This window comes from Vombatus ursinus, unplaced genomic scaffold, assembly GCF_900497805.2.
Source record: "Vombatus ursinus unplaced genomic scaffold, bare-nosed wombat genome assembly UNPS02014778.1, whole genome shotgun sequence".
Classification (NCBI taxonomy): Eukaryota; Metazoa; Chordata; class Mammalia; order Diprotodontia; family Vombatidae; genus Vombatus; species Vombatus ursinus.
In genome coordinates this window covers 62,173,300-62,199,858 of record NW_020954556.1, presented here as the reverse complement: position 1 = coordinate 62,199,858, position 26,559 = coordinate 62,173,300, and the positions used below count along the sequence as shown (strand labels likewise).

At 34.6% G+C, this 26,559-nt stretch overlaps 1 protein-coding gene across 1 annotated transcript in view; it reads left to right on the top strand.

Moving 5' to 3' along the window:
* Window positions 1-26,559, top strand: part of WWOX (WW domain containing oxidoreductase) — a 1,192,599-nt gene that overhangs the window by 402,549 nt on the left and 763,491 nt on the right. Inside the window, exons 7-8 of the mRNA XM_027865528.1 lie at window positions 16,992-17,177; window positions 24,142-24,406. Of these exons, the coding sequence (XP_027721329.1) occupies window positions 16,992-17,177; window positions 24,142-24,406 (451 nt within the window). The remainder of the gene's footprint in view (window positions 1-16,991; window positions 17,178-24,141; window positions 24,407-26,559) is intronic.

Here is a 26,559-nt window from a genome sequence, read left to right as displayed (position 1 = left end):
ACTAGTATAGTTCTTGAGTTGTCAGTTATTCTGTTTCATTACATAGCTAGGACACTACTTTTTATAGGCACATATTACTTTGATATCCTTAACCAAAAAATGCTATAATATATTTAATCTATACTATAAAATTCATCTGATTGCCTGAGTTACTTATTACACTGTTGTTCCTTCCAAACTAACTGCCCCATGGATTATTGTTTCACTTAGCATCATTTTTTTTTCCAGAGTAACAAGTTGAGGATGTTAGAAAGAATATGTCTACAACTGAAAGTAGAAAAGAATATGTTTATGCCAATTTAAATTCATATAATATAGTTTATTTCTATTTGATATTTGTGGTTCTCACAAAGCCACAGAATCTGAGTCTAATGAAAATTGTTACCAGACCAGCTGGAATTTCATAAGAGAAAATCATTTGCCTTTGGACGAATCACAGAATTTCAGAATTTGAATGATATTCCTATTGGCTTTAAAGTACAACCTATGGCTGAAAAAAGTAATCCTCTCTACAACCTACCCAACCAATGATCATCTAGTGTTTGCTTGGAGTCCTCCAAAAAGGATGAACCCAATATTTCCTCAACAGTCTGTTACATTTTGGGACAACTCTACGGTTAAGATGTTTTTCTTTATATGAAGCCCAAGTTTCCATTTTTGACTTTTACCCATTGTTCCTAATTTTGCCTTTTAGGACCAAATCAAAGAAGTCTAATTCTTCTTCTAAGACACTGTAAGACAGATTTCATGTCCTTTCTTCTATGATAAACATCATCTGTTCCTTAAATTGAGTCTCATGTAGTATTAACTTAAGGCTCTTTACCATCTTGACTGACTTTGGATCCTCTCCAGCTTATCATTGTCTGGTCTAAAATGTGGTGGCTACAAATGAACACCTTCCTCTGATTTGTGGCCTGACCGGAGTAGACTTTATTCCTGTCATCTGTACTACTCATAGTGTAGCCAAAGATGGTGTTAACACTTTTGGCATTCATATCACACTATTGAATCATGCAGTAAAAATAGATCAAAACAAAAACCAACCAAAAAAATATTTTTTCTCAAATTACTGTTTTAATTATGCCTTCTCACCCATATTTTACTTGCAAAGTTAATTTTTGAGCCCAAATATAACATTCTAATTAAATTTCATCCTATTTGATCCAGCCCAGTGTTCTAGCCTATTATCCTCTGTGTTAGCTATTCCTCTCCACTCTGTTTCATCCTCAGATTGGATTGGGACCTCATCTCTGACTTTATTGAAGTCACTGATAAAAATGTGAATAAAGCAGTTCAAGTGCAAGCTGAGACAGATCCCTGTGGCACTCTATTGGAGGCTCCCTTCCAGTTTGATAATGAGGGGTTAGTTACTACTCTTTGGTCATCTGGTATAGTATCAAGAACACTAGCTCTTCAGCTGAGAACTTTGGTTCAGATCCTGTCTCTAACACTACTTGTGTCACACTGAGCAAGTCACTTAACCTCAGTTTTCTCACCTATAAAATAAGGAGTTCCTTTCAATTCTAATACTATGGTTCTATGATGCTCAAGTATCCATAGTTCCAAGTAGTTCTGGTTCATTATAATTGTATTATCATCTTTCCCAGATCACTTGATCCTTTCACCAAGAATTTCATCAATGACTTTGCGAAGAATTTTGCCAAATTTTAAGTAAAATGCATTTATAGCAGTCCCCTGATCTACCTGTTAGTAACTGATTTTTTAAAAGTATGTTATTTTAAAAATTTAATTTTTATTACAAGCTTAACAAAAATAAACATTTCAATAAACAAAGAACAAAAAAGAGAATTATATTTTAAAACTTTACTCTTTATCACATTTATTTTTTAAGGGTATATTAAATTTGACTTAATCAAACCAATACTTACTTTGTTGGTATAAGTCTTTTCTGGACTTCTTTCTGACCTCCTCTGTGTATTTTTGAAATATTTCATCGATGCTTTTTTATTAATTTTTTTTGGGGGCATCACTATCGGTACCTCACTAGTCCCTCCCTTGGCAACAAATCTTCAAAAACAAAATATAAAAATCTTTCCTGTCAACAAATGAGCAAAACAAAATAAATTCTCACATTGACCATCTGAAAATATATCTCTCCTGCTCTTCAAGTTTGTCACCTCCCTACCAAACGTTGAGAGGCATGTTTCACCATCAATCAGTTGGAGCCATGATATTGCCATCGTCTTGTTAAGAGTTCTTAAAACTGTTAAAGTTGTTTTCTTCTTTTACATTATTGTAATCATTGTATAAATTTTTCTCATTTTGTTCACTTTACTCTTTTTGTTTCTAATTCTTTCATGTAACATTAAGTGCAATTATAAATGATAATTTGAATACGGAACTTCCCTCCTCCCCTCCTCTTTGACTTCTTTGGGATCTGTGCCTAGTACTAGAATTGCTTTGGTAAAAAAAATTATGCACACTTTATTGGATTTTTAAATATAGTTCCAAATTGCTTTCTAATATGTTGAAACAAATTCATAGTGCCACTAACAGAGCATTCCTACTCCTGCCCTTCTGTATCCTTCCCCAAAATTATTGTTTTACTTTTTTATTTTCTTTGCCAATCTGGTCAGTGTGAAGTAGAACCTTAGAGTTGCTCTAATTGCAGTGAAAACATTGTAACAAGGGATAAGAAACATGTCCCTTCATAACCTTAATGTTTTCAAAATCTATTGAGGTAGTTAAAAAAAAAAAGGCTGCACCTGTGAATGGATTGGTTCTGTTCTGAAGGTTCAAAGAGGGAAGAGGAAAAAGAGGGTAAAAGGACTATATTAGTATAGAAATGAGGAGGGAGAGATGGAACTTGTTTTTTTCTCAAAATAGGAGTACTGAAAACAAGATATGCAAAAATAGAGGAAGAGGTTAAGAAGAGTAGACTTAATATTAACCTCACTCATCTAAAATTAACAAAGGAGGGTTGGGAATATACACAGAAACACACCCATACATGTGTATAAATATGTATATGTTTATACATATATGTATTTAAATATATGTTTCTACACATATACAAACACAGAAAAGTTTGGTATAGAAATACATCAAATTTCACTAGGAAGTTATCACGGAATAGGGAGCGGATAGGTTAAGGATAATACTGGAGAGGGCATAGTTTATTTATGTACTGATCCTTACTTTCCCTGGGCCTTCTAATATTAACATTCTGCATCTTTCTAAGTTCCAAGTTAATTCTAATCATCCTACATCTTTCTCTGGATTGAGGGGCAGGGGCAGGGTGACTTTTACCATCTCCAGACCCAGGGTCCTGCAGGCTTTATGTGTCTTTGTCCTTTCTCTGGTCAAACTGGAGGGCTATCAACTTCTTTGCCTTGGCTTTGTCTGAAGCCTCCTTTCTTATTGCCTGTCCACTTCTGGCTGTCTTTTTGTGTGATTCTCTAGTGAAAGATGTCTCTATTTTTAAAAAATTGTTATTTGATCTTTTGTGAATTTCAGATTTTTGTTGTAGGAAGTAAATGTGAGCTGGGTGGTCTGCCTACATTCAGCAGCCATCCTGGCCAGAGGTCCCTAGATCCCATTTTTTTTCTTTTTGATTAATCAACTTTTATATATTTTTTAGATTTGTAGGATTTTTAAGATAAATGAATATTTTACTTTGTCAAAGGTTTATTTTTTCCCTGCATCTCTTGATATATTTATATGGTTTTATATGCTTTTGTTTTTCATATAATTATGTTAATTGTTTTCCTAATTTTGAGTCTTCCTTTTATCCTTTGCATAAATAATACTTTATTTCAGTGAATGACTTTAAATAAATAAATTGATGTGAACTCATTTTCAGGATTTATTTAAAATTTTTGAGTTACTATTTATTAAGTAAATTGGTCCGTTGTTCTCTTTGCTTTATCCTACCCCAAATTTGGTATTAGAACTATCTTTGACACACACAAAAAGTTTGATAGCCTGCTTTCTTTCTCAATTTTTGAGAATTTTTAATAATATAGATATTTATTGAACTGTGTAAGTTTTGATAAAATATTCTTATAAATCCTTTTGGACTATGAATTTTTTCCCTCTCCTTTGGTAACTCATTTCCACCTAGTTCTATTTCTTTTTCTGATAATGGATTATGTAAGTTCTCTGGTGTCTTGTTAATTTTGACGTTTTGTATTTTTGTATATAATTCTCCATTTCTTTTGAATTTTCAGTTTTATTGGCATTTTACTATGTAGGTATCAGGTTCTGATGATTTTTTGGGGGGTTTGTTGTGATTTCACTTTGTTCCTTCTTCATTTTAGCATTTTTATTTTCCTTCCTCATTTTTTAAAAATCAGGTTGACTAAAGGTTTATCAGTTTTCTGAAACTGGTATCATTGGATGATAAAATACTAGTATCCAGAATGCCACATAACGTTATTCAGGGCTCAGTATACAGATGGAGTCAGGAAGATCAACCAGAAGGTCATTGAACATAAGTTCTTTGTGTAAATCTTTAGGTATCTCTGAACCCTGAGTACCACCTCTTTGCCTGTCTTCTCTTCTCAAACCCAAACACTAGGTTCTTCCAGTTCTCATATTCTGTGTCTGTTGATCTAAAGCTCATTCCAGTGCTGACAGCTTATGGATCTTCTCTTTGTGAATCCAGATCTCCCTACCTTTGCTTTTACCCTTTTCTAAGTCATTCTTCATCCTGCTATCTGTCTCTTATAAATTATTGTGGACAAAATGACTACTTGTGGAAAGGTATGTTGGCTAGTTGGTTAGTTCAATTCAAAACTAGTTGAATAATGTGATTCCACAAAATATTCAGTGGTGAAATCAGTGCTAGTTTGGCATGAGCTGTCTTGTAGAATGCCCCAGGAAATCTGTCCTTGGCCCCGTTTTCTTCAATGTTTTTGTCACTGGTAAGGATGAATATGTATATGTATGTATATATATATATATATATATATGTATATGTATGTAAATGTTCATCAAATTCATAAGCAATATAAGGCTGAGAGAAAGGGTGAATACATCAGATACTATAGAAAGAATCTAAAAAGTTCTAGATTCAGTTGGAGGATAGGCCAAATCTAACGACTTGCAATTTGGTAGGGGCAAATGTAAAACCCTACACCTAGGTCTACATTGATAACAAGCAGAGCAAAAAGGAAGTTTGGGTAAGTGAAAGTTTTGTAGAAAGACTGTTCACGCTCTGCAAGATCATTAACAAATCAGCCATGCAACATGGCTGACAAAAAAAATAGTCAATGAGACCTCAGAATTCTTAATAGAGTAAGAGTGTTCAGAGACAGAAATATTAATTCCCATTCTACTCTGCCCTCTTCAGACCACATCTTGTGGATTATGTTTAGTTTGGGGCATTGTGTTTTACGAAGATCATTGATAAACTGTAGAATGAACAAAGTGAGAATGTTGCTTGAAGGAAACATTTAGGTTCCGTGATGGATAGAGGGATGGATCTGGAGTCAGTAAGATATGAGATAAAACCTAGCCTCATTTACTTGCTGTGTGACTTTGATCAAGTCATTTAACCTTTGTTGGCCTCTGTATCTTCATCTGTAAAATGGAGATTTTAATAGCCTTCTATCTCCCTGGACTGTTTTGAGAATAAAGTTAGATAATATTTGTAAAGTACTGTGGAAACCCTAAACTATTACTGTTGTTATTGTTGTCATTGTTATAATAAAAATAATAATTATTATTATTCATATCATGCCATATGAGGATCAGTTAAAGGCATTGGGGATGGGTCAGGAGAAGAGAAGACTTAAGAAGAACCTGATAACCATCTTAAAGTATTTGAAGGATTATCATGTAGAAAAGGGTTCAAACTTGTTTTACCTTTACCCCTCACTTTTAGAAATCAGAACAATGATTTAAAGTTATGGAAAGGCAGATATCAGCTCAATGTTAGGTTGAACATTCTAAGTTAGAACTAAATTGAAATGGATTGCTTTGGGAGGTGGCGAGTTCCTTATATGCAGGTGGATGGCTCAGTGGATAGAGTGCTGACCTGAAGTCAGAGATACCCGAGTTCCAGTTCGACCTCAGACACTTACTAGCTTTCTGACCCTGGGCAAATCACTTAATATCTGTTTGCCTTAATCCACTGGAGGAGGAAATAGCAAACCACTCCACTCTCTTTGCTCAAGAAAACCCCATGGTCCAAGGGGTCACAAAGAGTCAGAAATGATGGAACAACAAAAACGAGTTCCTCGTATTTAGAAACGTTTAAGTAAAGGCTGGATAATAGTTCATCAAGATTGTTGTGGCAGGGATTTTTGCTTCAGGCTGGGATTGAATTAACTATCTTCTAAAGACTCCTTCAATTCTCTGATTTTTTTTTCTAATTCTGTGAAAACACCAGCCACCATATCAGCCCATGCCATCATGCATCTTAGAAAGCTTGCCATTGCATTCTGAGGTATTTTCAGATTATTGCACTGACTCTGTGAGACAGTGTGCTCCTGGTGACTAAAATGTGCTGCCATTGAGCAGCTGTTCCTTGGCTCACAAGACGTTTGTTGACATCTACAGAGTTGTAGATCTAGAGGACATCTAGACATCTAGAGGAGGGCCATTCACCTTCCCAAATGTTATCATCATTAGAACCACATTGGATCATCTCAGCAGAGACAATATAGAAAGAAGGGATATGAGCCATATTTGCCATGATTTTCTTATTCTTTCTTATTAAAGGGCATTATTAATGAACCTTGTTAATTCAGTGCTTTCCTGTTGTGCTAAAGGATAACAATATTACAGCAAAGGACTATGTGTTCAAGAGAGTAAAAAAAATCGGGAAACACTGACATCAAATAAAATATTAATATAGCATCTTAAATTTAAAGTTAGATGTTTTTATAAAATCTTAACATTAAACATCAATGTAAGCACATAGACTTGCTTAGTAATTACTCAGATTAATTTAATTTTAATACGTAAAGTATCACAACACTTTTCACTTCCCTCTTCTAAATTCCCATCTGTATTCTTGTTCTATTTATTCTCATTCACTTTTCCTCTTATGATCATGGTTATTATGTATTCCTTTCTTTTAGTTCTACTTTTTTAAAAAAAAAATTGCATTATTTCATAAAGTTCCTTCAAATTTTCTTTATTTTTATTGTTCATTTTATTTATTTTAGAATACTCCATTATATCAGTGTACCACAACTTTCTTAACCATTCTCCTATTGTTGAACATTTCAAGTGCCTCTAGGTTTTTTGTTTGTTTTTGGTTTTGTTTTGTTTTGCAATTATATATAATGCAGCTATGAAAATTTTTGGACAGATTTTTTTTAGCTGCAATGTCATAGTATATTCCTAGTAGTAGAGGCGAAGGATATGATTATTTTGGCAACTTTTAGTATATATTGCAAGACTATTCTGTAGTCTTCTACAAGCTACAAAGATTCTATGAGTTCTTAATTCTGCCACCAATAGTTGTATTTTTGTGTTATATTCGTAATAGTTAATTATTTAATTTAATTTAAATATTTGTTTAAAACAAATAATTTAAAATAAATCTTATAAATTAAAATAGTTGTTGTAGAATGATATTGTCATAAGACACTAGTCTTACGTTCAGAAGATCTGAGTTTAAGTTCTGACTTATCTCATTATTAGCTGTGTGACTTTAGGCAAGTCATTTTAACTATCAGAGCTTTACTTTCTGCTGTAAAATGGAAATAATAATGTTAGCACTACATACTTCATATGGTTGTTGTAAGTAAAGTGATTTAGAAATTGAGTTTTTATTATCCTTATTAATTTTTATTACATCATCTTGAGTATTTGTCCAATAATACATTTATTAAATCTAAGGATATGATTATTTTATGATTCTTGTGGTGTCCTGATCTCCAAAAAAGATCCTAGCAGTTTTTGATTTCAGAAGTGATGTTTAATGTATCTGTATATATAGAAACTCAACACTATTGTGTTTTAAATTTTAGTTACTTTTGCAGATTTGATGTATGGGAAGTAATATTTCAAAGTCATTTAAATTTACTTTTCTCTTTTTATCAGAAAAAAAGGGGAGAAATAGAAAACAACCAAAATGACTAACAGTTAGTGAATGGCTAAATATACTGTGTATAATTGTGTATGTATGTATGTGTGTGTTTGTGTGTGTGTGTGTGTATACATATATATGTATATATATATGATTTTAATTGATGTGTGTATATGCATACTATGTTGGTGCATGCGTATATATATATATATATATACGCATGTATATACATACATATATGTGTGTATACATATACATATAGATATAGACTTCATTTCTTCTCGGGGAAGGAAATGGCAAACCACCTCAGCATCTTTGCCAAGAAAACCCCAAATGAGGTCATGAAGGGTAGGATATAACTGAAAACAACTGAACAACAATATATATACATATATATGTACATACTTACATAACTGTAATTGTGTGTGCATGCATATACATATATGAATGTCTTAATATGCATTTTATACAAACTTTGACTCATAAGTCTTCATTCCATTTACCAATTTTGTTGGCAAAAAAATTGGGCAATATAAGCTTTAATAATTTGCTTTATTTTCTTTTTTTTCTTGTGAATTCTGTATTTTTGCTTTTTATATTGGCGGTTTTGTTTTTCTCCCTCTTTTAAAATTAATTTCTTATTTGATCAGTTCAAAAAACACCTAGCTTTATTTGCCAATTCAACAGGGTGTGTGTGTGTGTATGTGTGTGTGTGTTGGGGGGGTTTATTTGCTTTCAACTTGTTAATGTTTGCTTTGATTTTCAAGGTTCATCATTGACTTTTAATTAGTAATTTTTATTTTTTTGTAGTCAATAAGGATGTGGTTAACAAATCTACATTTGTTTATGATGTTTTTATGCCATATCATATATCCAGTTTCTCTATGTGCTTTGTACAGTTAACAAATATTCTTTTCTAATCTCAGTTGCTAATTATTAGAGTACTTGTATATAGATTTTTCCTAAAATTCTCTTCAAGTCCTTAATTTCTTTCTTCTTTACCTTTTTGTTGAATCTACCTGATTCTGAAAGGGACACATTAAGGTTCCGTACCTTTGTAGTTTTTCTCCCTATTTCTCTCTGTAATTCAAATAACTTTTTATTAAACAACAGAGGTGCTATGCCATTTGGTATGTCTGTCTGTGTGTATGTATGTGTATATGTGTGTGTATACACACATATAGACACATAACATACATACATATATGTGTATATATGTGTGTGTGTGTATATGCGAGAGAGAAGAGACAGGGAGAGACAGAAAGACAAGAGACACAGAGAGAGATTATTTTATTGTCTGTGGTGCTTTTAAGCATAATGAAATTTTCCTTTTCATTTCTTTTAACTATGTCTACTTTAACAGTTTCTATTTCTAAGCTTGTGGTTGCTATCCATGCTTTTCTAAGTTCACCTGAAACATAATAAATTCTGCTCCAACTTATTCTTTAAACTCCGTGTCAGTCTCTGTTTTTAAGTGTGTTTCTAATCCATCCTGCTATCCTCTTCTATTTTGCAGGAGAGTTTACCATTTACATTTACAATTATGATGATTAATTATTGATTTCCTTCTATCATATCCTCTTAGATATTTTATTCTCTTCTCTTTAAAAAAGAGAATGTAATAAAAGAAAAGAAAGAATTTTATAAATATTAGTAAAGTATAATTAAATGATCTGCTTCCACTCCATTGCTTCTTCTCTCTTGTCCTTCCTCTAAACCCTATCACTTGTTCTTATTTCCTTTCCTTTTATTCCCACCTTTACAGTTTACTACCCAGTCTTGAAATTTATTTTGCTTGTATGATTCTTTTTCCAACTTAATCTCACCTAAAACTCCTCTTCTCTCTTTCCCTATTCCTGTTTCCCTATTGACCTTAATGTATTATTAAACCAAACTTTTTATGAGTGTGAATGTGTGCGCATACATATTTGTATATATAGAACCCTTCTTTTTCCAATTCAGGTAACGTAAAATGTATTTGATTCCTGCTACTGATTTTTCCATGCATGCATATATTTTTTCTCAAGTACCCCAATTGTCTTACATAGTAAGTTTTATCCCTTTTTCCTCATTTTTATTCTAGCATATAGAATTCCCCTTCTTTCTATTTCACTTTTAAGACTATCAAAATAGAACAAAATTACTCTCCCTTAGCCGCTCCAGTCTTCTGTTTTATTTAACCACCTCTTCACCATAGTGACTACTTTACATTGGTTACAATTTTATAGGACCTATCATCATCCATTTTGATATTTTTCCTTATGCCAATTCCTGATTTTCCTTGTAAATAGGTTTATTAAAAGGTTAGACTGGAATTGTTGCAACTATATGCCACATCTTATTTTTATACTTCTGTATTCATTTGGTATAGATTTTTATCTTTGTTCAAAAAAGTTGATACTCTAACTGTACATATACAGCTAATTCAGAAATGACTCCTATATTTATAATCAGCCATTTTTTCTCTTATTAAGCTATAGTCATTTCATTTTTGTAATTTGTTTGGAATTTATCATGTTTAGTACATTCTAAGTTTCTTTTAAAATTTACTATTCATACTATAAAAGCATATTTTTTCTATGAAATCTATAAAGCTTTGTCCTGTTTTCCTTTTTAAACTTGAATGATATTTTCCAACCTTTCCCACCATTCTTCCATTATGCCAACTTTGCAATCAACCAGTTATTCAAAAAGTTTTTTTTAAGTCCCCAATCTGTAGTAGGCATTGTTAAGTGCTGGGCACACAAAGACATAGATGAAACATTCTTGTCCTCAAGGAGCTTGTATTTTATTCAGGGACTACATATCCACACGTAGATATATACAAAATGCAAAATTAGTGTGTGTAAAACATACAAAGTAAATTAATGGTAATTTCACATGGGGATATACTAGCAGCTCGGGAGGTTAGGAAAGGTGTGATGGTTTCAGAGATAAGCCCCCAAATTGACTATAGCGTAGAAAGGATGCAGCCCACCTTCCCAGCCTCCAGTTGGTTGATCAGGCCATTTCCCTTCATAGGGTCATGATCTAACTTTGGAGACTAGTGGAGGTAATAAGGGTCTGAGTCAAGTTGATGGTTGTGTAAATAGAGAGACAGAAACTGATCACAAGAGCTCTTTTGTTGGTAGAAAGGACAAGACTCAGCACCTGAATATTTATGTGGATGAGGAAGAATGAGGAGTTGAGGATGATTTTGAGTTTGCAAATCTGCTTGACTAGAAGGATGTTGGTGCCTTCAACAGAAATAGGGAAGTTCAGAAGAAAGTTGGGTTTTGGAGAAATGATAATGAAATTTGTTTTCAGCATGCTCAGTTTGTTATACCTATGGGATATCCAGATTGAAGTGTCCAATACTTATTTTGGAATGTGGGACTAGAACTCAGGATAGACACCGAGATTAGATATATAGATCCTACACTCTTCTGTGAAGAGATGAAAATTTAACCCATAACATATTGATGAGGTCACTGTGAAAAAAATATATATACATATACATATATACATATATACATTACTTTAGAGAGAACAATTTATTTCAGTTAAATGATAAAGTTGGACGTCGGATTGCAAAGGATTGAGAGAGAATCAAGAGGAGAAAAAGTGGAGGCAATGAATATAGACAACTTTTTTTTCTGGTAGTTTGTGAAAGAAAGGAGTGCTATAGGAAGAGAGCTTCAAAGAATGGTAGGGTCAAATAAGTGGATTTTTTTTTTAAAGGCTAGGATGTACCTGGCTATGTTTATAGGTAGTAGGAAGTGAATCAATAAATTAGGAGAGGTTTAAGCTTAGAGAAAGAGAGGAGATGATTGTGGGGGCAATCTAATAGAGGAGATGAGATGAGATGGGATCAATGGGAAAAGAAGACTAGTTACTCTTAACAGGAGGAGGCCATATCTTCATTAGAAAGAAAGGACAACTGAGTGGGGGATGATGTCAAGGGATTTCAAGTTTTAGAGTCTTAAAAAAGAGAGAGAATTCAAGACAAATGATCCAGATTTTCTCAGTAAAACATGAGGAATGTGTTCTACTAAAGTATCTAAGTATAAAAGCATGTACTAAATCTGAAGGATTTTTTTCATCAATTTCTTTGTAAAATTTCTCTATAACTTCATCTTATATAACACACGTTGACACGTCAGTATTTATTTCATGGTTGTCTTTTTTTTTTTTTACATTCATCATAAGCACTGCAAGGAGAAGAGATCAGGTGTTCCATAAAGTGTTTCTTGTTTCTTTTGAACTCATGATTGAACCAATTCTGCTGACTTCTTTGTCTGTCTCTCAGTAGAGAACTTCTGCAAAACTTCCATTTCATTGCATATTCTATACCTTTTATGATTTAATTTATAGGCAGAATTTCCATGTTGATGTGGTTCAGTTCCTCCAGTTCTATGTCAACATATTGATTTTGGGGGGACAAATATTGTACCTTTAGAATATTAATGGTTATCATTCTTAATATACTCCCTTTTCTTTGCCACAATTATTACAAAAAGATAAGGAAATTGCAGAGGGTCAATGGTTAATTTATATTTTTCTTTATTTCATAGATCGTCATGGCCTAATAATTCATTATTTGATGATTTTGGTATTTAGCCAGGCTAGGTCTTGCATAGCCCAATGGGTCGATTTTCAAAACCTCACTAGAAATTTTATCAGCATTGTAAAGAACCTGCCACATTTTATACTCTGCTAGCACAACATTGAAGGACACAGGGTTATCTCCCTGCCATGATGGGGCATTGAAGTAGGGCATTTTTGAAGGTGGAAAATTGTAAATATTTTATAAATAAAGATACCTGAAAAGATTTTGTAATGGAATGTGAATTGCATGCAGTAGAACCAGAACTAGGATTGTCCATGCAGAGGCAATGACCACATAAAAAGAAAACAATAGATACACAAATACTGAGATAGAAAAAGAGAGAATGAAAAAAGTGACTTTGGGAAAGTCACTGACTCTCTGTCCCTTAGTATTGTCATATATGAAACAAAAAGGTTGAAATTAATTATCTCTAAAGGCCTTTCCAGCTCTAAACTTACAAGCTTCAGACACAGAGAGTCAAAGGGAGTAAGAAATAAGCTGTTACAGATATAGAAATATAATATATGTTTAATTGTTTTTAACATTGTTGTTTAAAGTAATTGTTGTTTTAGGTAAAGTACTTGATAAATTATTTAAAAAATTGAAAACTAAGGAAGTCCAGGGGACAGAACGCTAATATATCATGAAAATATGCTGATTAATGGCATTTGATTTGAAATGATATTATTTTTATGTTCAGCTTGCCTTTGTAGTTTGAAATCCCTTTTGATATTTTGTAAATGTTCAGCATCTTCAAGCCTTTGCAATTGTGATGGCTTTTAATAAGAAACTTACCAAAAGCACCGTTAGAATAATAAAGTCCTCATTAAAATGAGGCAAAAGTACAAGCCAATTAAGTGGCTTCACAATTAAAAGAAGGCAGGTATTGCACAATTTCCTATTCTTGTCTCCTGTTTTAATGGATGAGGGTGACAGCTTTTAGGTAGAGGAAGCATATTTTAACTCTGGGGTTATACAATTAACATTAATGATGGATATAAGAATTTGGAGAGGAAGGAGAGACTCCGGGGTCATCCAGGGCTTTCAGTTGCTTTGCTTTGGTCTCTTGCATCAGGTTATTTTGTTTCATGTCCCATGTGTTCTGGATACACCTTTGGGCCAGAATGACAGGTAACAGTCAGAGACATTATTGTTTTCTCTGTAGGGCTTTATTTTTTCCCTCATACTTCTCTTAAAGTCATTTCTAAGTGAGCACTGCAGGAATCAGCTTCTAAGATTATTCTTTTCGATTAATCAACAAACTTTTTTTAAGTGCTTGCTACCTGCCAAGTGATGTGCTAAAGAGAAAGACAAACAATCCCTGCCCTCTAGGAGCTTACATTATAATGGGGAAGACATGTAAATAAATACATAGACAATATGTACAAGATATATGCAAGATGACCTTAGTGGGTAAGGCTCTAGAATCTGTGATCTGGGGTAGGGGAGGGGGGCAGGGTGGTGATGAGGGGGAGGGTTAGGAAAGCCTTCTGAGTCTTTGGTGTCTTGAAGGAAGTCATGAGTTAGAGAGGGAAAGAAAGAACATTCCTCCCATGGCACAGGAAAAAACTAAGCAGGCCAATCTAGGCAAAACTGAGAGTGAGTAAAATGGAACAACATAAAATAACATAGCAAGAGTGAAAAATCATATTGCATAGAAAAGCACAGAAAAAAAAACACCAAAAAAATCCATATAAGTGACATTTTTATTGTACTCACTCTTATTTTTCAAGTTTATTTACATGTTCCTGCTTTTCTAGAATATGAACTCCTAGCTATAAATAGATTGTGTCTGCATAGCTGTTAGCACAATCAGAGAGTTCAGGCAATTGAACTGTGAGAGCAAAAAGGTAGTAACTTCTTTCCAAATTCCTAATGAGAGCCATAGCCTCTCCTACCATGATACTGCCTCTAGGCATCTTCTAAGAGATGGGAGAGCACAGGAAGCTCTTTGAACTGGCAGTAAATCAAGTGACCCTTCTACAGTAATTGCATTGACAGAAGGTAGACCCAGAGAGTTAGGCAAGCCCCTTTTTTTGATGCCCTAGCTGTACAATTCCAGAGAAATTGCAATATTTGAGTAGCTTTTCCACTGTGACAGTATTTGTATCATCCAGTGTCTTATGGGATCATTTTTTGTATCAATTTCCTGTCCTATCAGCTGCCTGAGAATATAGGTACTGAGTGCACCAAAGAGGTAGGTGGTGATGACTGCGTTTTGAGATTCTGTAGACAGATTTATCCACGACTGCCTTCTGAGCCCTTCTCTATTCTCTGAGGTGGACCCATTTCAGAAGACCCTGACACTCAAATTTTCCCAGTTTTTCTACTGCCCTCTTTCTTCAGTAATTTCTCAGTAATATCACGCATGTTATATGCAGATCTGACTGTGATCTTGTTTTACAGGCCCATTTACCCATTCTCGTTGCTTTTAATCACCCTCTAAGCTCTGGGTCCAAATGTGCTATCTTCTGCTCCTTCCTCCCCAATGGCACACACTGTCTATATTAATGTAGAGACAATTGTGCCATTCAGATGTAACATCATTTTAGACCTCTCTCATTAATCTAAAAATGCTGTATATGTTCCATGAAGAAAACACTAGAATCCAACTTACATACTATCTTATTGGCTACCTAAGGTTACCCCTAGGGATAAATCTACCTCATCTAAGAGTCTATATCTTAGCAGTTTATTTTTGTGCATCTAAACCCAAAAATACCCACTCACTTCTTGCACAGATTTAAAGCTTCCATGACATCACATCACTCTTTGGTTATACGTTCTTTCCTCTATCACTCTAATTCTCAAAACCATCCCTCCCTGATCTCTCTTTCCTCACTGATTCTTGACACAATCAGTCACAAATACCCAAGGCCTGATTTCATAGCTCTTCCTATTCCACCAATTACCATAGTCAGGATAACATCCTTAAGGCAGTTGTAAGCCCTCTTACATTCAGGGACACAATCTACCCTGTTACATCCTGTCCCCCAATTTTCATGTCACTTGGCTTATCAGACAATACTCAAATCACTTGGTCCCCAATTATCTGAGCTGATTGAGCCCCACAAGCATTAATTCCCCCGATATTAGTCCACTGACAATCATATTGTATATTGAGTGTATAAAACATTCCACTGGCACTTTCTCCTGTAACATTATTTTGTCTGATGTAGAACTACACAGAACCAATTAGTAACATTAGTTTGGATAAGCTTATCTTTATAAGCTTATACCAGTTCCTTATTTACTTTCCCTTTTAATGGTACCATATTTGAAGAATTTGAAGAAGACTTTGAAGAATATTCAAAATTGTTTCCATTTTAAGTCTGTAGGAAGGTGTTATTTTTAAAAAAGCAGATTAAGCATTAGGAGACAGTTTCAACACAACCCACGTAACCTCATGGCCATGAGATTTGCATTTTGAATGAGTAATTTTTTTATTCCCTTTAAACATCTGAAAGTCTGAATCTTTGGTGCCCGGAAAGGACATAGTATTTCAACAGATGTGTAAGAAGTTTCCATAAAAACAAATACTGTAACAAAGGAAAGAATGAGAGGACTATTCATTAATTACATAGGAAACAGCTAAATATCTATTTCACTTTTCTTTTCTAGCACAGATCACCTAAATTCCAGAATGTTTTGCTATATTAATGTAGATTTTAACCTAATCTTTAAAAACAAATGCCTTTAGAGGACAAGATACCTTCTCCTTATTTGAAAGTGTGCCGCGTGAGGTCTTTAAACCATGTAACTTGTCTATTAGGACATAGAAGAGGTTCTTCTTCAAATAAGGGATGAACTAGATGGCTTCTGAAGTCCTCTTCATCCCCAAGATTCTGTAATTTCATGAAATTCTTGCTTTAGTTGTGAGTTAAACTAGATGGCTACTGAAGTAGCTTTTGATTCTGAGATTCTTTCTCCCTTCATATGATTTTCAGTAAAATTGTAATCATTTTAAAATTAAATTTTCTTGATAACTTTTTTTCTGTCATCTACATTTTTCAATGCATCTTTCTCCCCTTCCTTCCCCAGAGATCACTTTAATCAAAGAAGAGAAAGAGAAAGAGAGAGAAAGAGACAGAGAGAGAGAGAGAGACAGAGACAGAGACAGAGAGACAGAGAGAGAGATTGGTAGAGGAAGTTTCCTCACTTTTAAGTTCCCTAACATTGAAATCACATGTCCAATACCTATCACTGTCTTTTGTAAATGCCATTCTTGGTTACTCCTTTGTGTGGTCTGGTGCTTAAGAATTCACCCCCTTTCTATAGCTGTAAGAGGTAATGTTAGTTACAAAATAAATGATCCATTTAAGCAATTCAATGAGAAATACTCAGATCTACCCCTTCTCCTGGCCCAACATCAGTAGTGTCAACACTCTTATTTTTCAGGCTTCTGCATGTGTTGGTCTGCAATGCTGCTGTCTTTGCCCTGCCCTGGAGCCTCACAAAAGACCATCTCGAGACCACTTTCCAGGTGAATCACCTGGGACATTTTTATCTTGTCCAGCTCCTTCAGGACGTGTTGTGTCGCTCAGCCCCGGCTCGCGTTGTTGTGGTATCTTCAGAATCTCATAGGTAGGTTTTGTTTAGTCCTTTGTTCACTTTCACCCCTGCTTGAATTGGCAGACACTGTGGAGTTTTCCTCAGCTGTGAAAAGCATGTGTGGATGCCCAGATGATCTTCAACTTCCTTGCTTCAACTACAGCCTTAAATCTTTTTTCTGAGTATTCTCCTTTGATGCTGATTGAAATACTGAATGACTTATTAGATCCATGCATTTCCAGCATAGTTGGGCCTGTCATGTCTTTTGCTACATTGGAATCACCTCTAGGACCCAGGTTCACTTTTGCACAATGATGAGGCATTGGATACAATTTTTAGTGGACCTTAATTTACTGATCTTCAGTTGATGTTTCAATTTTTTTTTTCCCATTTTGTCTTGGCTAGTGTTTGTAGGAATTCAGATTTTTTTGTTTGTTTGTTTGTTTGTTTTTTTACTGCATTTCAGGTCCCTCATTGATTTTGCTTAGAGATGGAATAATAATTGATTAAATCTGAATGGCATGACCTTTATTGATTTGTCATTCAACAACTTCAACATCCTACCAAGAAGAATGTGCAGTTATTCTAGCAGGAGAAACAATGCAATTAAATACTGCTAGATGAAATCCAATTGTTTTATAATGAGAAATTAGGGAATTCAATGCAGACATTAGCTGTGTAATTGTAGAAAGGGAAGTACTATAGTTAGAACATGTTAGAAATCTGGCCATGCCTCTTTTGGTTAAAATTTCAATTAAAACATCAGATGGCGCTTCTTTCCTGTTATCATTAGGAGAATATGCAGTGAACTAAAAAAGGTGCTTGAAAATTTCATCATTATTTCAACATGTTTGTTTCTTGGATTGTATAAACACTTTATTTGTCTAAAGTCATTCATACTGACAAAAGAGTTAACAGGTGAAGTTCAATTTAATAAATACTTGGGAGAGTTCTGTTTCACATTTTCTCAGTGGCTAAGAGCTTTTACCTTCAGTAGAGCAACTGGGGGAAAAATTGTTCCAGTTCTTTCTCTCCACCCCCCACCTCCTTCTTTCTTAAGTCCTGAAATGTTTTAGTGACCCAGAATGAAGCTTATTTTTTTAATCATGTTTCCATAAAATGTAACCCTTGGGACTTGGAAGAGAGAGACCAGCCAAGGGTTAGACTGAAACCTTTATCACTTCCAAACACAGGGGCTTAGGGTATAAATGACACATTGCAGCTAGATTTACTTTTGCCATTTAAAATTTATGACCGCTGAAATGAAAGAAGTGGGAGAAAATGCTGGTAATAATCCTCCCTCGTGTTAAAAGACATGAAACATCTAATAATTAGGTGGTAACAAAATCTGTACATCCTTATCTTTGTGAATCACACCAGGTTTGTTAGAGAAAGTAGAATAGCCTTGCTCCAGAATGAGGGAGACTACTGTGGGGCAGGCCAGATAGCTCTGGAAATAAATCTGCCAACTCCAATCACATGCCAGATGTGGAGGGCACAATGGGATATGTTTAAATGAGCTGTTATTTAATGGGAGATTATGTTGAATTGTCAGCTGCTTGCTTCCCTTTGTAAATTTGTATCTCAAATGGTATTTTGCACGACATCTTTGTTCTTTTCTTAACTCTAACATATCTCTTTCTTTCCTACCTTAGAGATCCAAATCCTAATTTCTTACAGCTGAGTAACTTGGAGAATTATCCTTGGTTTACAAATTAGCTCAGCTAGTATTTGTAGAAGGAATATGTGGCCAGAAGCGCCTCCATAAAATGATTGATATTAATTAACCATTTTGATTTCTGTTTTCCCCTATTCCTGTATACCAATGTGCTTAACATTGCCCTGATCTGTGGCCTTTGGTAATGATGTCATTATTATAGTATAATCTCAGGAGTTTACATCTCTGCCATGCTTTGGGATTTTACCTGTAAGTTGGGAAGTGTTAGTATTCTTACCCTCATTTTAAGGATGGAGGATCTGAAGCTCAGAATGATGTGGTCACTTGCCGGTAGTCCTAGAGTGTTTATAGCTAAAGTACCAAGCTAAAACTTCAACTTATGATTCTTAAGCCAGAGCTTTTTGTGAGGCATTATAATTAAATGCCATCATAACATCACAGACTCGCTGCAACTGTGTTTAGCTGATTGTCCATTTATAGCATCTGTGACATTGTTCCTAGGACAAGGTCTTCAGTAACATCATTTTGACTAATATTTTGACAATTGCTCAGTTAAGGTCATTAGGCTCAGTATTCATGCCCTTTGGGAAAAAAAGTTAATCTATTAAATTCTCTCTCTCTCTCTCTCCCCCCCTTCCCCCTCCCCCCCTCTCTCCCCCTTCCCCCCTTCCCCTTCCTCCCCCCTCTCTCTTTCTCTTTCTCTCTCTCTCTCTCTTCCCCTCTCTCTCTCTCTCCCCGTCTGTCTCTCTCCCTCCCTCCCCCCGCTCTCTCTCCTCCTCCTTTCCCCTCCCCTTCCCTCCCCCCTCCCCCCCTTCTCCAGCTATCAAGAGCAAGTATATACACTGAATCTGATTCTGTGAAAGTACTTATTCGATGACTTGAGGACTCAGAGCCTTAAACCATGTTGTAAAATGGAAGTGTTGATATCTAATTACCTATATAAACCTTGGCTGAATCTCTTCGTTGGAGTCAAGACCCCCTGTTAGGGGAAAAATAAAGTCCTATGTTTGCAGAAAATATTATATTCAACTGCCCCAAGGCAAAATATTTATTAGCCTTCCCAAGTAGTTCACTATATTTTAGTGACTTCTCAGGAATCAGTGCAATGAATTGAGTTTCTGAATATCTTAAGGACTTTATATTTAAATGAGAAGCTTACTTCCTTGTGAAAAATTTTTAGATAACAAAATGGAATAGAGAGTAGCACTGGCTTAAAATTCGTGTGACAGCTAACTACAGCCATGTTAAGAAACACACACATATACACACACACATACATATACACACAAAGAATTTGGAGACAAATTTAGCACTATCACTTGAATAGACTTGCTTTTGTCCACCTGACATCCAACCCAGTTATTTATTCTGATGCTTAGAAGGCTATGATGACAAAAAGAATGATGCACATGGGACAATTAAATTGAAATAAGATAATATCTTGTCTAAAATCAGATTTAAACAGTTACTCAAGAATCAGAGGCCTTTTCCTGACCCTCTGGGTTAGAGGCTAGAATTATTGAAGTTCTATAGGCATTTTTTTTAATCAGGTCAGGAGATGCAGATATCATATAGTTCTTGCTTAGTTGCTCTATCAAGGTTAACCATATTGTCTTTGGAGAAGCCAGATTTATCTTGCTGACATGGAAAAGCTTCTTTTCCTCCTTTTTTTCCCTTCTACTCCAGCTTAAATTCCAATAGGAATCTGAAAGAGGTGGGAGTATTCTACATGAGCGGCATAGTAGAGAAAGTCCTGGAGTACAGCAGCCTCCAGAGGAATGAAGTCATGACTGAACTGGGCACCTCCTTCAATGGAGGTCTTGGCAGGGTCCATCCAATCAGAGAGAGGGGTACTTCTGAGGGCTAAATTCTAGGACTGAAATGATTTTCCATGATGAAGAATCTATAATAATATAAGAGCAAATATCAGAGGCCATGAAACCAGTCTCTTGATCCTAAGTTCAGAATATTTTCTACTATACCACATCACACCTTATTTAAAGGTTGTCATATATATTGATATTTGAAGGTAAAGGGTCATAGTATATGGAGCTGCAAAGAGATCATCTAGTCCAGTGATATCTTTTTTTAGTTGAGGAAATGGTTAAGAGTATAAGTGACTTACCCAGAGTTATAGTGGTAAGAGATCAGTAGGTCGTAAATAAGAGAACTGCTCATAAGATAAGAGGAATGAACTTGAGCATACTGATAGCTGGAGAGGCATTTGTTAGCTTGTATTTTTATTACCTTCAACTTAGGATCAATTGGACGAGGCCTAGATTGGGTGAATCATGTTTTGTTATGGCATTATTTAACTTTTATTTCTGTATCAGGGAGCAGGAAGGGATTTTATCATCTTCACAGAATTTACATATCACTGTCCTATTTACCCAATAAAGTGAAGGGTTTAAGTTGTGCTTAGAGTGCAAAGTAATGAAATTTGTCTGAAGTCAGAAGAGATTAGGAAATGCATTGCCCTGTGGGAACTTGGAGACTTATAAAATAATGGTTGATTTTGCAATTTTGTGTTTGGGTCTCCTTAGCATTAGCCCCTCAATGCAAAGCCAATAGTTAAGTTGGAAGACCTGCAAAACATAATTTGTTATACTCCCAGAACCCTTTACTAGCACTATAGAAATCTAGTTTTGATCCCTAGTTCTTGCCACTAACTTTGTGACTTTGGTCAAATCACTTATTGTCTCTGAATTTCATTTTCCTCATCTGTAAAAAGAAGAGGTTGTACTAGATGATGCCTGAGGTCCTTACCAAGTCTATCACTCTGTCAATTTACACCATTGTTTATTACTATAAAATATTTACTGTATTTACTTTAATTTTCTGACTCTGTTGTGTTATCTTTAGTCCTTGGATATGCTTATGTAGAATAGATAATTTGGCTTTATTCAGTTAGGATACTGTCTTTGGGTGACTAGGTAAAAAAGTACAATTTTCCTAAAGATTTTGGACATGGAGTTAGAAAGCCAAAGAGTTGGCATTAAATTCAGTAGAATGAAAATTTCTTTAGTTCAGCGTCCCTTCCATGTTTATTTGGCTACCTGCAAGCCTAACCCAGTGCATGGTGGAGACGGTATGTTTAATGAATGCTCACTGTGTTAAACTAAACTCTTGATGGTTTAGAGAACTGATGAAGTTTCTAATTTTGACCTTTCCTTCCTACAGGACTGCCAGGGTATTTCGTATCATAAGAGATTTCTTGAATTGGGTTCTATAAAATGCGTATTTTGATCTTCAAATAAACTTACTCTTCATCTGCCATAATTTGGCATCTTCATCTCCCAAAATGCCTGTGTCCCAGGAAAATAATATTTTATCATATTCATTTTATCTTTTGTTTTGGATTTCAGAAACAATGGTCTATAAAACACTTGGGCATAAAGTGAAAATGTTCTTACTGTGCTATGCAAAGGCAAATTCAATTTTATGAAGCCAAATTGGAAGGAGCTCTTACTTAACAGAGCCTAGACCATCCCAGAAATTCCTTTTGTTAGTGTAAATTTCTTTAGGACCTTCTGTACTTTGTTGTTATTAAAGGGGGGGGGCAGAGAAAAGAAACAAACAGCTGGTGTTTAATGACTCTGTCAGACCCAATTATAAAACATCAACTAGTTACTTTGATTTGTGTCCCATCCTGCCATGGGGGTACTTAAGAACATTATACTCTGCCAGAACTCATTTGGGCTTTGTTTACATTTATCTTTTAAATGCATAATACTATTGATGGCAAGTTACCAAGGGTCTAACCCCTTTATAATCATTAATTTTTAATCTCAAAAAGAGTCTGCAAGGCAGCAAGACTCATTTCTATTTACTTGGATGCTCAAACTAAAATATACAGTGCTCTAGTCCTGGATAAAATAATCCAAAGTAACCCAGTCAAAGGTTAGGAATGTGATATCTTTCTACTTCCAAAACTGCACTCATTTAATATTCTTTTTCATTTAATTTAATTATCCTTGAACTTCTTGTTCGTGGTTTGAAAAAAAAATTCCCCTTGACATGTTAAAGATGGCTATATATACACAAATGATCAGTTATGAAGAATCTGTCAGATCTTTGGATATGATTGGGTTGGGTTTTTGATTTACATTATTTTAGGGGAGATTCAGGTTTGGTCTTTTTTTTAATCATAAGAGTAGTAATGGTTCCAATCTCTTGAGAACATTACAATTTACAAAGTTTATCTCACAATTCTGTGAGCTTATTGTATAATGCTGTGGAAAGAACCTCAGGTTCAAAATTGGAGGACCTGAGTTTGAATCTAGACTGACACTTTCTGTCTTTGTGACCTTGGGCTAATCATGTAATTTTTCTAGGCCTCTGTTTTTGGGCCTCATCATCTGATGATCTTTAAGGTCTCTTCTAGCTCTAAATCCTAGTTTCTCTGAAAAGAAGGCATGACAAGTAGTGCTATTTTCATTTTTTAAGAGGAGGCAAATGAACCTCAGAGGGATGAATTGATTTGCTCTTGCTGGTAAATGAAAAAATTAGGACTACAGCCTATGTCTTTTGCAGGGGTATGCTGGGAAATATTTAACAACCAACTATCTGAAAATTCACAACACACTTTTAAATTTAATCAGTATTATTAACATTTTCTCATTGATTTTCTTAATTGTAGATAATCAACTATACAATAAATCAAGTCCTTTAGTGTTTGCTAATTTCTAAAATATAAATGTTCATAATGAAAATTCAGCGGTCTCTACCCCCCACCCCAGCCACCTTCCCCAAGCCAGGCTGAGCTTCTACCAGCAGACCCTTGGTTTTGTCTCTAACTTCTTCCCATATCATGGTTTGGTGTAGTCTTTCAAGCTCTTCCTGTTACACCATGATACTTTTCCATCCATCTGAAGAATTTTTATTTCATTTTAATTTTTGTGATATGTTTTCAGACACAATAAAGATTTTCTTTAAAAAAAAAAAAGTTCTGGGGTAGCTAGGTGGCACAGTGGATAGAGTACTGGTCCTTTATTCAGGAGGACCTGAGTTCAAATCTGGTTTCAGACCCATAACACTTATTAGCTGTGTGACCCTGGGCAAGTCGCTTAACCCCCATTGACCAACCAAAAAAAAAAAAGTTCCCTTTCCTTAAAACACATTTCCCCAAAAGAATTAAATACAACCATCTGATCTCATGATTGTGACTGAGAACATACATATCCCTTTGACCTTTGTAGTTGACCAGTCCATACATGTATTTTAACATGGGTTTTAAAGAGTCTATGCTGCTTCTATCAAAATAAAATCGTAAGGAAGTCTGTCTTGTTTGTTGTTTAAGTTATCTTTCCTGTTTTTTAGGTTTACTGATATTAATGATTCCTCAGGCAAACTTGATTTGAGCCTGCTTTCTCCATCTAAGGAAGAGTACTGGGCTATGCTAGCATACAACCATTCCAAGCTCTGCAATATACTATTCTCTAATGAGCTTCACTGCCGCTTGTCTCCCCATGGAGTCACATCTAATGCTGTGCATCCTGGAAATATGATTTATTCATCCATTCATCACAACTGGTGGGTGTATACCCTGCTATTTACCTTGGCCCGACCTTTCACCAAATCCATGGTAAGTGACCAACTTGTGTTGTACTATACGTCATCAATTTTAGCATTGTGGTCTATGAAACAACAGAAATCCTGATGTGTATATTTTCATTGACCTTTTGCGTCTCCTAATGATCAGTATAACTTTAATAGTAATCATACTGTCAGGTATATGACTGCAATACGATAGGATCTGGGAACATATTTAGATATATTTCAGATTAAACCTATCTTCCTAAGGCCTTGTTAAAATGTTGGTTTGCAATATATAGGCTTTAAATTTGGGAGAAGTGTAACTGGATATTTTATTGGAAATTATATAATATTCCTCTTTAATTGATATATAGCTTACTCAAACATTCTACAAATCTGATTTGATGCATAGGACACATGATAATTTTGTGTTTTGTGTTGAGATAAAAAGCATAGACTTTTTTTGACTGTCAAAATATCACTGGGTATGATTCCTTTGTTTTAATTGGGAAACCATATTTGCTTTTCTAAATTCTTCTTTTAAGGGATGTAAACTTTTCCCAGAGAATTCTTCATTGTCCAGAAAGGTATTTTGCTTAGTAGGCATGCCAAACATGAACCGTTTGACTGAATAGTATGTATTCAGCAATATTCACAGATGGGCTGTATATAGATTGTAGCAGATAATTAACAATAGAGTAATACAGACATTTTTCCCTTTAACATTTTATTGAGGTGTTTTGGATTCCTAGAGAAATATACAACATTCAGATATTTGTTTATAATTGCACAGAGCACATGTTTGTATCAACTGGTGGAACTGACTCTTTTGTGAGTTTCACAACTAAACACAAAAAACTAAATGTACCTTAAGAAGTTTTTCCTGACCTTTTTTTTCTCTTATTAGTAATAGAAAGAAAATCATTGCATATTACTGTTTTCTTGGCACATGCACTATCTTGCTGTGAGGTGGATCCTCCTTTTTTAAAAGCTGAATTTATGGACAATATATCTTGTATATGCTTAGCAGAATTAAAAGATATGCAGATGTGGCCACTTATTTTTTAAGTTTCACTTTCTAGGCTGTTTTAAGTTCTAAAAAATGGCAGAGATAGCCTAAATATTGTAATTTTCACATGAATGCGGTTTGAGGGTTACCATGATGAAGGAAGGGATTTTTTAAATCGTCTTTGTTGATTTTGATTGCCAGCATTTAAACATAGGTAGAACACTCTATTCTTAGTATTCAAATACATATTTTAGTTGTTCTGTATAATGTGTTGCTATTGCATAATTTGAGGTAAATGATAGAAATGTATGATAAAATTCCCTCTGCTATCATCTTCCTATATAGTGATCATATGCTGGAACAACTTTCTTATGATATCTTAACTATAATAGCATTTTATATCCTGAATAACATAATTGTTGCAAAGGTGCATAGATTAAATTGGTGAGGTAACATTGGGTGAGGAGTTAAAAAGTTGAGAAATGTTTTACCAGCCATTAAGAAACCCTACTTCTTCAATATTCGCTAGAATGGTCTGGTAATAGAATAGCATTGCCATCCACATTTAAGCCTCAATTTTTAAGTGATCTTTTACTAAAGGTATAATAAGGGGATAGAAGCAGTAAAATAAATAAATAAATAGATAGACAAATAAATGAAAAACAGCAAACAAAACAAACAAACAAAAAAACTCTCTGTCCAACACTTTAACTAAAATTTGGGAAGCAGCAGACAAATATGTTGTCTTGAAAATTTCTGGATAATGAAGCTTTAGAAAGAACAGTCTATATTTAAATGAGGGAAGCATTTGCTTCACTAGCAGTGGGAGTATAGGAATTAATGAACACTACTTAGATTGTATGGTTTCATCAGCATTGTAAGACTATTCAGGAGCTAGTCTCTGCCCATTCATTCTTTCTTCCATTCAGAAAGCACCTAGTATGTGTCATGTACTACTGTGCTAGGCACTGTAGATATAAAGGAACAAAAGTCTAACCATAATCCATTTTCCTCCTACTTTAGTAAATATTTTGATTGTTGTATTTTTGGAGTACACTGTAATGATAGAGTGCATTTCTTTTTTTTTCCTCTTTGAGATATATTTAGAAGTGAATATTTTAATATTTGACTGCAAAAGTAATGTTTGAGATTTCCATCATTTTGTTATAAGAAATAGGATACCAGATGTTTGT